General features: G+C 35.7%; 1 protein-coding gene across 1 annotated transcript; it reads right to left on the bottom strand.

Annotated features, from left to right (window-relative positions):
- Window positions 1-17: 17 nt before the first annotated feature.
- Window positions 18-12,161, bottom strand: LOC109039843 (LMBR1 domain-containing protein 2 homolog). The gene is given in 13 exon segments (XM_019055517.2): window positions 18-3,907; window positions 4,595-4,696; window positions 5,203-5,404; window positions 5,891-6,130; window positions 6,867-7,048; window positions 7,385-7,562; window positions 7,686-7,722; window positions 7,724-7,863; window positions 8,577-8,787; window positions 9,762-9,929; window positions 10,636-10,793; window positions 11,260-11,444; window positions 12,004-12,161. Coding segments are annotated over 12 exon segments (1,953 nt in total). The 5' UTR covers window positions 11,434-11,444; window positions 12,004-12,161; the 3' UTR covers window positions 18-3,746.
- Between the last annotated feature and the right edge of the window lie 1,221 nt (window positions 12,162-13,382).

The raw sequence follows: 13,382 nt of genomic DNA, 5'->3' as shown, positions 1-13,382 counted from the left end.
AAAAATCAACCTTTCAGTTACATCACGCTCTTTTATAATTCAACGGATAAATTTAGTGTATTGAGGCATCGAAAGACCCAGGTACACTACTGAGTTTTTTTACAGAATGATCACAAGAGCATCTGCCAATGTCATACAAAAAAAAATATTGCACAAAACAAAAATAGATACAAGAGAAGGTATTGAAAAGAGACAGATATTTAAGGTTACCTAGAAATTATTCGAACTTAACTCTAAATCAAGGAAAGAAGTAACTCTGCTAATAATAACATGGAGTCTGAATGAACCGGCTTTAATAAATTCTGTCGCCCCCATGAACTCAAAAATGAGGAGTTAGTTTCTGAGCCACTGCGAACAATTATATACCGAAGTATTTTCTACAATGCCTCAATGAGAGCAGTATTCTCAGACTTGAAACCTTTTCCGGGCCTTTACTCAAGTTGATCAGAAAACTAACGGATTTTGAAATGAAATCACATCTCTATTTAATCAATCCTTAAGCTGATTTATTTTATCTATTTTTTACTTAAAATAAAAATTGCAAATTAAGAGTACCTTTGGATTCTATCATTGCCCAAAGCATGAACCCCTCTCTTTTAAGACTGAGGAGTCTAGATGTATACATAAGAATTTTAAGAGCTACACAGATAGAAATTTAAATGAAGATGCGGATTGTAGAGTATGGTCAGTTCTATTCTACACCTACTTTCATAGATAGGAAATTCAATTGTTAGAACCAAGTTCAACTCATTAAAGAAGGGAGAAAAATTCGAATCCCAAAGAATACAGAAATTTAAGTCCTTTTGATGTGAGTAAGAAAAAGTCAGGAGTGAGCATCTCAAATGGTGACCCCTTAAACCTACATCACCACCTGCTATGATATACCTACAATATAAGTTTGCTAAGTAGAGTGACGCTTAAGTCGAATTTGTTTTCGATTCCTTTGGTAATAGGAAACAAAATAAAAGAAATAGACTGCAGTTGAATTTGTAGTTATTAGTGTCGAACAGAAAGTAGCTTATGTTTAAGAACATTTTCGGTTATTTCCGTGAAAAGAAAGAAATACTACGTATGAATTCAGTGTTCCTCACCTTCATACACGAAAGAGGCAGAGAAGAGACAGCTTTTCATGAGGAATTTTTACTATCTCTATGCAAAATTTGTTTTAAACGGAGAAACGATTGCTCGAATTGCCATTTAGGATAAAATATTCTCCCTGTACAATTCAACTTAATAAACTTTTACTGTATTCCAAAAATTTTACCATCTACCAGTTTGACTGAAGTCTACTAAATAACTGGTGGCGGATTATGATACAATAGGGACGAATTAGTTTATTACTGCAAGCATTGGCACTAAAAAGACGATCATGTAAAAATGTGACACACATTATACATGAGATCAAAAACTCCTAAATGGCAACTGTTTATACAGCGATAAGCAGCCTACATTCCCCTCGCTCAATTTTTTAAGAAAATAATGGGATTGGTAGATAGAAAAATCAGCAAATAAAATTCAGATTGGGTGCAAAGTATTGTTACTTATTTGGATTTATTTGGACAATGTTCAGTCTGGACGAAGGCAAAGGTAAAATTCTACGAGGCAGGTATTGATGGATGGGACCTTGGACGATTCAATGATTAGAGAGGGATAAAGCAAGAATTTGTTGACAAAATAACTTGAAACCATCCAAAAGTGCCTTCATTGTTGAAAATACCTCGTAAAGACAAAGGCAATTCTTCGGACAAGGAAAATTCTCCGTTGCGAAGGAATGTACACTTTCCAAAGGCATCACCCACGGAGGTTCATTTGTTGGATTTTCTCCAGCACAAGATCGAAGAATTGAGATATTTTCTAATTTTCAATGCAAGGAAATAGCACAAAAAAAGCCCTCTTTCTCAACTCCAAACTTGGATTCTCACTTAACGGTAACCTCGGTGCACAAAAGGATCCTTTGGTTATACTGCACTGTATAAAATAACAAAATCTAGATTTAGCAATCTAATTTACAATTTTGGTTTTTCAAAGCGCAAATTTCGGCTTTGGAAGCTATAAAACATTTACTATCTGTGAGTATTGAGAAACATCGGGATAGAGTTTGAAACAAAGAGAGTATATCATGAAAAAAAAAGGTGCTGACTAGAGATTAAAAAATGTCTAAATAAGCCAAAAAAAAATCGAGGAAATATTTACACGATGGTTAAAGCTGCCAAAGGAGAGATTAAATAACTAAATCGAAGTCTAGATAACTAACTAACTTGACGTTTGTAACTCGAAGTGGAATGATGAGCATGCAAATTTTGCTACAATTACTAGATTGTACACTTCCCTCCAGTTTAACAGGGAACAAATGGGTCACTGCACAAGGTATAATTCAGTTCCTTGTTGAACAGGACAAAACGCCACAAAATTAGGCGTAATATCTTAAGAGAACAAACAGAATTAGACTACGTTTTGCAATTAGGAACTACAATTTCTGTCTCAGTTTAGAAACAACATATGTACCATTAGTTTCTCTAAGCAATTAAGTGTTTTTATCGAAGAGCTAGAAATTTCAGTTCCGAATTGCAAAATGTAGTCCAAATAGCTTCCTGCTTGTTCTCCTCTTCTCTCAATAAAACGCAATCAGTCTTAATGGTATGTACAATTAAATGCTACAGAAATTTTACTTCTGAGAAAATTCACCCAATAAAACTTTAATTATTATGTTCAGTTGGTAGCCAGTTGCTTTGGTTCACTGAGAGCTGAATTGAGTTCTGAAAAGTGTCTTACAAGGCAAATTTCACTGAGTCTCGTATAAAGAAGGATTCCTGTAAGATTTACAGGACTTCAGCCTATGGACGCAAAATTCCTGTAAAAGTCATTGGTCAGTCAGCATAATCAAGGGGCCTGGAAAAGCATGCGACTGTTAAGGAAACATAGATCTTAAACAAGTTTTATCATAAATGACTCATTTGAAAAAGGAGGTAAGAAATCTTAACCAGATCTATGCTACAATTCACTCACGGAATCCACTTGCTTACTCAGTCTCATGAAACCTAGTCTATCCTAATCAAAGGCACATGACTTAATTCACGCACTCAGCTGAACATTTTCCGCAAAATACGAATTTTCAGATACTCTGTGAGAAAATTTAAATACAATTTCTTGACTGATCATTGCAAGCAATTTCTAGAATTGTATTAATATCTTCGTCATTTATCTAAGGACAAGCAAAGCTGCTCAAAAGTTTCCAGCAATTTTCGTTGAGCCAGGTTGGAAACTTGGAAATGTATTCCTTGACATAAAACACTCCATAGTATTCCAAAGGAAGTAACTAGGCTATTCGACGTAGCTTAGACTAATTTTCACAAAAATGTTCAAAAAACACTTTTCTAAACAGAGGTGTCAATTTTGCTGTTCTCCATGTGAAAGAATGCAACTACATTTCAACGATGCGAAATTTTCACTGGTAAATTGTACTTCAACTGAAAAAAACTGTAGGGCATTTTTTAATGAAAATTTCACTGATTTTTTTACTTATCACACGCAAAAAGCAACAAAATTTTGTTCACAAAATCATAGAAAAGAATGGAATTGTTTGAGTCAGTTTGGCAACGTTGGAATGGAGTTTTGATCGTTCGTCAGGGAAATGACAAATGTTTCAGCACTGAGGTCTATTTTCCTGTGAATGGTGATAAATGGATGCTACTTATTAGCAGGAAAATTACTCTCAGAGCTTAAATTACAGGAGCCTACAGGATGCTTTAAACGTCATCAAAAATGTTTCTTGGAGGGTTCACTATCCGACTTGATTGATATTCGTCTGAGGCAGAGACGTCAAACTGTGGTTTGTGGTACCAATCAATAGGCTCGGCGGCAGTCAGCAAATTTGTGCTGGGTGAATCGTCCACCACAGTGGAAGTATCTGTGAAAATAGAAAAAATGAAGTTAATTTTTTATTTTTTTAATTTTTTTTTTTTTGGGGGGGGGGGGGCTGAAAGGAGGAGCCATGGAAGTAGTTAAGAAATAGTTTTATTGACTAATCAAATCGTACTTTGTGCGTAGTTATTTACACCAATCTCCCAGCTCCAATTGAAATTGAAGGGAAAGTTTGCCTACATACTGGAGATTCCATTTCTTTAAAACTGTCTTCTTTTCACATTACTTTTGATGCAAAACTTTGTTCCAGCTCAAGAATAGAAAAAGTGTGCTATTTTTAATTGGATTCTATTGATAACGGAAAACTTTTCAAAAGAAATGTTATTGATTTTGCCAATCTGCATGAAAATCCTTCAAAGAGATGTTCATTTAAAACTTTTGACTTATACTAATAGTAACAGTTTAAAAAATTTTCCCTCTTTTGGATCCCTCATCTTATCAAAATCGGGATGAGGCGTCAAAAGAGGGTAATCAGTGTAATTTTTCACCTTTTTTTGATACCGAAATTCGACCTCTAAACGACAGAAATCTATGTTCAATTCTGATAGTAAAAATTTACATTTTTACGCATGATCTCTGGTACCTCTTAGCTCTACAGAGATAGAGGTGTTTGATTTCCTCATGAAATCTCTGAGTAGAAATTATACATAATGAGAATGAAGTCTAAACTTACTACTGCTACCACGGTTATCTTGATTGCTGGACCTATCAAACCTCTTGAGATACTCTCTCCGTCTTTCCGCACTTTCCTCAGTCTTCTGTTTCCGCAATTTTTCTGCAAACAAAATCCAAGAAATTTTTAGAGATATTATAAAAATTTAGTACCGTCGAATTTTTGAACAATGGATTGGATGTATAATACCAAGGAAAACTATGTATAAATGAATAAAACTAAAAGGAACTATGATGCACGCAAATTCATTGCACGTAGGTCCTTCTGATTTAATTCACTTGTAGATAATGTATTTAGTGAAAATTGGTGTACACCACAATTGAAACTTTGTGAAACCATGGAAAAAAGTGGTTTTAACACGAACCATTGAGGTTCCCATGAAAAACTTTTGGCTACAATACTAAATCTCATGAAACTATGACCAAAGTTTTTAACCAAGTTGTGCACCCAGCAAAAGCAGTTTCCTTGCAAGTGAGAAACTTTGTTTTCTTTACGTTACATTTTGGACTTAATATTTTGGAGTGAACACAATCTAATCACCGAGTCTTCCGTTGAAACTGGAAATGTATTGTAAGGTCAAAAATGAGGCAATTGTATGAAATTCTCACCACAGCCAATCAATTTTTTTCCTTCATCAATTAGGTCTGTTGTGACTTCATCATCCCCAAGAAACTGCGGGAAACCAACAACTGATAGTATCCTAGAGCCTACACTGAAGTAGGTGGCTAGACATAGGGCAAGCATGGCTATGGGAAAATATACGTTGAATCCATCCGATATTATAGAGATAACATCCATGTGACCCATAACCTGCAAACCAGAGACAAATAAATAAATTCTTAGGTCAACATTAAAGTAAAAAAAATCCGTGAAAAATGGTAGTTTTTAGCTTTTGGACCCATATTTACAGCATTAAATCTCACTGGAAGGATTCAATAAGAAGCAAAAATTAATACTTACATCACATACACAGCGTTCTCTGGCATTTTGCGACACCCAAATGCCACAGAGGCCCATCTTACCAGAGGGTATCGGGCAGCTGACAGTGCGACATCTTTTCTTCAATGCTCTGCAGTCATCCCTTCATAGGACGTCCCCTAAACTAATTATTCTTGAAAAGACTAACTCCGTGAAAACTAATTATTCTTGATAAATATAGACTTTCTGAGATAAAAAAATGCTGGATTTACAGGCATCAGAGAGAGGCAGATTTTATCCCCTAACAGCAAGAATTGGTCACAATTGGTCGATAAGATATTCAATACTAAAAGGGACAAAAAAAGAATGGATACTGACTTGGGTGTAATGCGTTTCCATGAGCTGACTTTTGATAACATGGCTGTCCATATGAATGAGACCTAGGAAATTGAGACACATCGGCGGTGTCAGTCGAGAAAGCATCATACCAGAGAAAACGAGACTATGTTCATCTGTCAAGTGGTGTGGTGCGAGGTAGTAATAGTTGAGCACTCTGATTTTCAGCACGGTGGCAAATGCGCACAAGCATAGGTAGGCTATGATGACTGTTGATAGAAGCTGAAAGGAAAAAAAAAAACCAAATAAATTATACTTAAAAAAGGAACAGTGTTACACAAAACTTGCTTCTTTTTCAACAAACATTCTCTAACTGCTCATTCTACTGAATAATCACTTTGCCCTTGCTTTACAGTGGTCCTTAGGCAGAAAATTTGCTCTGAATCAGCTCCTAAACTTTAGTCTTAAAATCCTATCTGTTCCATAGAAGATAGGTTGTTAATTACATTTTCACTTTTGATCTTGGCATGCATGAATGTCTCATCCAAAAAATGCAAGATATTTAAGATATTGTGTACCCCTCACTTCACCCGTCTAGAAGTTTAGGTTGAAATCATTTCTTCGAGCTCTTAACAAGAAAATTTTCTGTGAAAAGGAATGAATCGTTGGTGAGATTCTAGCATTGCTTCATGGGATTACACTTGGGACAAACAAGTTGGTCTAATTTTACAAACACTTTGATTTTAAGTCGGATCGCATTCAGCAAAAAAGAACCAGCACAATTGCAGTGTTGTAAAACTGTTGCTTCTCACTATTATCTATGAAATATCCCAGAAAAGCAAATATTTTTTGCTTCCAACCAAAAATATTGTTGATTTTAAAGGAAAAAAATTGTGTAAATTTCAAAACTGTACATATATTAAGTATTTTTAAAAGTGAATAGGAAGTTAAGCGATTTTGAAAACACTGTAATCTCGCTGATTCCTTTTTGCTATATGCAACCCAGTTATTGGCTTACCTCGATGGTAAAATAATCATAGTTCGGTTTGGCTAGGTTGACTAAAATGGCAAAAATAGACAGTACTGGTTTTTTATTGAAGAATGTTACTTCAGACCACACAACTGCAGTTGAGAGGACGGCAGAGATGATGGCAGCTGTTTTGAGGACGATTGGGTGCATCCAACATCGCCAATACCACTCTAAAAAGAAATCAACACATGTTATAGGATTTAAAAAAAAAAAAAAAAAAAAAAAAAAAAAAAAAAAAAAACATGATTTCAACTTTGGAAGGAAAACAAACTAAAAAACATAGCGAATTATTGGTTACAGGGAAAAATTAAAAATACAATTCATGAAATTTTCAGGCTTGTCCTATCATCAGAATAGCAGAGGGCTAACAAGCAATGCAGGGCTAGCAACGGGAGTCTACATATAGTCTACAGATAGTTATGATTTAAAATTCCATTCACAATGATTTCGATTGCGCTTGTGCAGACAAAATAAAATGAAAGAATAAAGTAAATTTAAATACGAACCAATGGAGGGTGTGAAAATACGATTGACCCAGAGGGGTCTATTTTGCGGGAAGGAATGTTTGAACCTCCTATCACGACTAGACTGGTTCCTGGACACATCCTCCAACAGAATCACTCTCTCCACTAATAGCTGCCATTGCGCTTCAGTTCGACCATAAGTCTGTAATGCTTTGATTACCTGTAAAAGGTGAGGAAACTTTTTTGCATCATCAAAGACTAACATTAGAAAAGGATAAAGAGGTTATCATTGCGAGTAAAAAGACAAACGATGAAAAAAGAGTTACGCAGAGAATTAGTTTACCTGCTTGTGTAATCTGACAAGGGCCTTGAGAGTGGGGCGAGTCCAAGCCATCATCACAAACTCGATGTCTATTCTTCAACCTCTGCCATATCGGTGGAGGGATTTTCTCGACGATCGTTTCCAAATGAGGATAAAGAGGATCGTTAGGGTGGATTATATTGCGGACAGACTGGACCGACTGGAAAATCGATGGTATTCAGTTTTAATAAAAATGAACATCGCAATAAAATCGAGACATTTTATCGAGAGGGTCAGCCTTGGCTTTGAACAGTACAGTTTTGGAACTGGAGGGTTTCATATTGTTACATAGCAAACATACATCAGCTCTTTCAAGTTAAATGATGAGAAGCAGTCTTAAAGCAAAGTGGATGTAAGATGCAAACCCTAAGGAGTTATCCATAAAGTACATCAAGCTAAAAATTGGAATTATGAACCCCTCTGCCTTGAATGTAGGTCTAAAATGATATCATACTGTCTTTAACTTTCCCTCCTTCTCCTTTCTAGAGAAAATATCAAAATCTTAAAATAGGCTTTATTAAAAGACTACTTAGTTGCTGGGACTAGCAGCTCTTGAGAAAAATGTACCAAGACAGAACTAAAGAAAAATAGCGCCAAACAAGATGCTTTAAGCATACTCGGTTGCTTTCACAGGAAAAATAACAAGGCACATGGAAAAAATATAAATCGAAATTCAGTTTCAGATGATAATAAATCAGAAAAAAGACAGGGAAATTCTCAAGGCTGATGCCTATCCTTGGATTGTGATTTAATTCATGTAGGGCCCATTACTGGAAAGTAACTCAGTGGTTCTGTCTATCTGTGATCCTACAACTTTTCTACGGACACGCTTCAAACTACTGAAAGGTTGAAAATATGGAGGAAAATAATTACCTCAAGAACATCGTCCAAGGTTTCCTCAGCCTCACTTTTGTCAAAATTCAGTTTGGCTGCTCGAAAATAGGCATGATGAAGAGCGTATCCACGCTGACCGAACAGCCACAAATTTCGTGGGATTTCAACCAGAGCATAACCAAGGAGAATGACTAGCAGGAATAAACCCCAAGTATTACTTGCAGAAGAAGCAATCGCCTTCAATTTTTGACTGAAATGAAAGAGTGAACAAATTAGGTGACTTTTCTGAGAAACTTCTTGACAAGCATACACAGACAATTTGGAACTACCCTCTTTGACAGTGATTTTACTTTTTTCAATTTTATGACTCTGCCCAAACGACGAATCGTTGAATGGCAAATCGTTGGAAGGTGCTCCTCATCCAATTAACCATTTGGACGTGTTTCTGTCAAACGGAACGAAGCGCCCTATGGGGAGGAAGGTAGCGGTGGGCTTGGATTGGCAGCGGAACCGGGCGTCGGGCTCATTCCGTCCTATACCCGCAATGTTCTTCCATGGCGCTTAGTTCCGTCTGACAGAACGCGCTATCCGGCATTCTAAATTCCTCAAAAGGAACTTGAATCGGCGCTTAGTTCCATTTGACAGACATACGTCCATTTATAACACTTTAAATTGACCCCAAAATCCTCTGAATTCATGAGCGGCAAAATATTCAGCCAGCGAAAAAGGGCATTTTATCACCTTCAAGCCAAATTATCACAAGTGCCATGTGGCATTTAAAAATTTCCGGTGCCATTTTATTTTTTTACAGAGAAATTGTTGGTTGAATCTGTTTGAAAATTTCACTGAATTTGATCAGCAGCACAAAGAAAATAAATTCAATGACTTTCAGACAGCTTTGTTGAACAATATCTCTGTAAAAAAATAAAATGACTGCGGAAATTTTTTTGACTGTCACATGGCTCTTGTGATAATTTGGCCGAAAGGTGACGATTTGATGAAATGAACTTAGAAGACAGTACAAGTTGCCCCTTCACATGAAGAGATGAAATTTTTTTATTGAACAAATAGTAATTAGGAGATTGAACGAATTGCTTGGAGAACAAGCAGTTCCAATCAGTAAAGTACTCCTGAGAGGAAATCAGATGGACAAGACAGAAACCTGAACAGTGCAGGCAGACAATGCTCCTCACAAAAAAAAAATTCAAAAAATCAAGTACTCACCCATCTAATTGTAGACCTGGTTTGAATGTGATGTATACAAGGAGGAGGAAGCATAGAAAAATATAGGAGCCGTAGTAAATAGCATTGTCTAAGATAGCCGATTTCAATTTACCCCGGAAAGTGAATTCCCCAGCTTTGGCGTAGGACTGCATAAGAGGCATGACAAGCCTAGAATAAGAAAACAGATGGAAACTCAGATGCTGCCTCTCAGAATAAGATCTGGAACACGTACAGCTCAAGGTACTTATAGGCTTTTTTTATTTGATTAATATACCTTCCGGCCAAAGTATCACAGGCACCATGCAACGTTTCAAAATTTCCACTGCCATTTTATTTTTATACAGAGAAATCGTTCAATGAAGCAGTCCGAAAACTTCACTGAATTTTTTTTGCGCTACCGATAAAATCCAATATAATTTCCAGACAGATTCAACCAACAATTTCTCTGTAAAAATACTTAAAATAGCAGCGTAAATTTTAAAACATAACATGGCGTTTGTGATGCTTTGGTCAGAAGGTGACAATAAATCTGGCAGCGTGGCAGGTGATTATTTCCTTGTCCAGTTTGGACTAAAATAAAAGTTCAGGTACCATGAGTCATAAGCTTCAAGAAATTTCTACAAGTTAATTCATTGCTGCATAATGCTACATGTGAATGTATACAATTTATTCTGATTTTTACTTTTTGACAAATTTTATTTTCAGTGAAATTTAAATGTGATTAAAAAAGGGGAGAAACAATTATGGATGCTGAGGACTCACTGGCTTACTAAATTGGTAATGAATCTCGGTAGATACTTTTTTTTTATTTATGTTTATTCCTAGTGGGAATTGATTATGAGAAATATCAAGAAAAATCTACAAAATTACATACCAAGTCAAACATTGAGATGTCCAGTATACTATTCTCCATAAATTTGGATAGACGTTGTCTGGTACTGAACTCCATGGCTCTGCGCATGGTGTAGTTGAATTCTCATGAGGACTGGAGGAATTGCTCTCAGAACTCTGAACACATTGTCGATAGACAGTCTAAAAAATATTAGAACAAAATTTCAACTTTATTGTGTTTTATCAGAGCAGTCTGCATGTAACATTTTTATGAATCTGAACTAATCTTTTAAAAATAAACGAAATAAATGAATTGAGAGAAAATAAACTGCACTTGTGTGGTTGAACCGGTTTAAATACCTTCAATCATTCCATACTGTTTCATTTTACAATGAATTTTTACATTAAAAAAAAGGATAAATGTAAAGAAAAGAGTCCAAATCCTCTACATTTTACAGAAAAATGGTTTGACTTCATGTTAGTAAGAGATTATCAGTGTGAGAATTTCAAAGGTGGGATTAATCTAGATACTTAAAACTAATCAATCCCATTCTCAATTTTCTTCTGTTTCTTCTTTTTATCTTCTCACTAAATCAGAGCTGTCAGAAAAACTGACTGATATTTAGGAAGAGAAAAAAAATGAGAACAAAAAAAATAATCAACTTACAGAGGAAACATCCAATGGTAGAACAAATACGATGAGAAGAGAGAAATACCAAGAAATGAGAACCGCTAAAGTGACCAGAAAATGATGACGTTGCCAGTTTCCGTAGCGGTACAAGAGCCCAGCGGCCAAAATGAATGCCACAATGATATCAACAATTAGAGGTCCAGCAGACATCTTAAATGCTTCTATGGAAACAGAAAAGAACCTTGGTAGATATTGACAGGGGCAAAATACTGATACTGGCAGGGCTGTTTGATTTTGAACAAAAAGGGAAACTAAATAATTTATTCTGAAAAGAAAAATGTAATATAATTCCATTCGGAGATATAATATAATATCATTTTGAAAAGGAAAGTACTTTGTTTCAATTCACTAGGAACATTTAGGTTTGAGGAATTTTTACAGAAATATGCACACTAGTTGGATGGAATGAGAGTTTTTGTCATTAAAAATCTCCCTGATCAATTAGTATCAAAAGGGCTAATCTATAACGGTTGGAGACAAATGCTCATTTCAGTTTATCAATTGACTACAGTCATGTGTGAAATTTTGAGGACTTTTTAGGAGTCTCCAAAATATGCTTCAGAAAAGTCTAAGGACTCAAAAAACAATTTGAGAGTCATTGAAACATCTATTTTCAAGCATCTCTGCCTGATTTTTAGATGCTCTTTACAAATGGCGCCTGTTGCAGTTAGGCACTTTGCTAGGCCTCAATATGTAAAAAGTTATGATGGACTGAATTACCTTTGGAATGCTGAGACGGTCAATATCTTTAGTTTTCACCACTCGATTCTTGAATTTTTCTTTCAGCATTCTTTTGCATTTCATCCAGTTTTTCAAGAGTCAGGGACTTTAGAGGCATTAACTTTGGTTTGCAGAATATCAGCTGTGGTAACTCCTTGTGATGAATCAACTTACTCTTTGGTAGATAGAAGTGAAAATTGGACGACTGACTAGGGCTTTCGGACGAATTCATGGTTGGAAAGTAGGTCTAAACCTAGAACAAAAAAATTATTTCAACTTAAGTTCAGCAGAATGCATTTTATGAATACAGTATGTTTTAGTCTGCATGAAATCATCCACAAAAAAGAAACCTTGTTACCGAAATACTCAAAATTGAGGCAACGACACACTGCGCAGAATAGTGGTTTGTAAGCCTTTATGGCACAAAAACTGCCCAATAGTAAGCTGCCATGATTGAAGCCCAAAATAGTTGAACTGTGATGCAATCTAGGTCCTCTTTTGACTCAAAAATGAATGAGATGAAAAAATGCTGTTACTTGTACTTTAATTTTAAACCTATCAAATATTTATCTTGAAAACTTTTGTACTTTTTCTTCTTCATGCGAAGAAAAGTCAGTAAAATCTCCAAAGAATGATATTATCTTCTTAAAAAAAAGTAACGTGAGAACCAAATATTGTGAGATCCCGCAAACAAGATAATTAATACAGTAGTTTCATTGTTGATCGATCAGCTGGTACTTGAACACCCATTGCTTGTAAAAACATTGTGAATTGTAGGATGGAGTGAGGTGCATATGGAAAGCCTGCAGGTGAATATTCCAACGGGTGCAATTAAGATTCCCTAGAAATGAATATCCTTAGTACCAGGAAATGGACAGAAAAGCACAACCCCTTCTTTCAATTCACTGGAACTTCTGAAATGACAATAATATAAGCAACAAATGAACTCAACGAATAGCAGACTGCCCAGTACGGTCGTCTGGTCTGCTCATGACACTTACATCCCCCTCGTCACTAATTCAGCGTACACTTACAATGCAAAACACTTGATAGAAGATAGGGGCCAATGGACTATTAGAAGATCTAAATTTCAAACTTGTTTCAGGAAATACAATTGCTGCGAAACTCAAAATGCTAAAGCTAAAAAAGAAATATGGGTATACTGACCATTGATGAGTATCACTGAACCGAACAGAAAAATAGAGCGAGAGGAATGTTTAAAGGATTGTTTCAGAGAACAGTTTCGATCCGTCCATTATGCTACCAAAACTCCGCAACAAACGGTTTATTTTTCCGCAATTTTTGTGAATAATGTTGAGTAACACAATTATTATTAATATGATAGTGATAATGGAGCGATGCGATAAGGAATCAAAACA

The sequence above is a fragment of the Bemisia tabaci genome, chromosome 5 (genome assembly GCF_918797505.1).
Source record: "Bemisia tabaci chromosome 5, PGI_BMITA_v3".
NCBI lineage: Eukaryota > Metazoa > Arthropoda > Insecta > Hemiptera > Aleyrodidae > Bemisia > Bemisia tabaci.
Note: the sequence above shows the minus strand (reverse complement) of the source record. Positions and strands in the feature narration are given on the sequence as shown.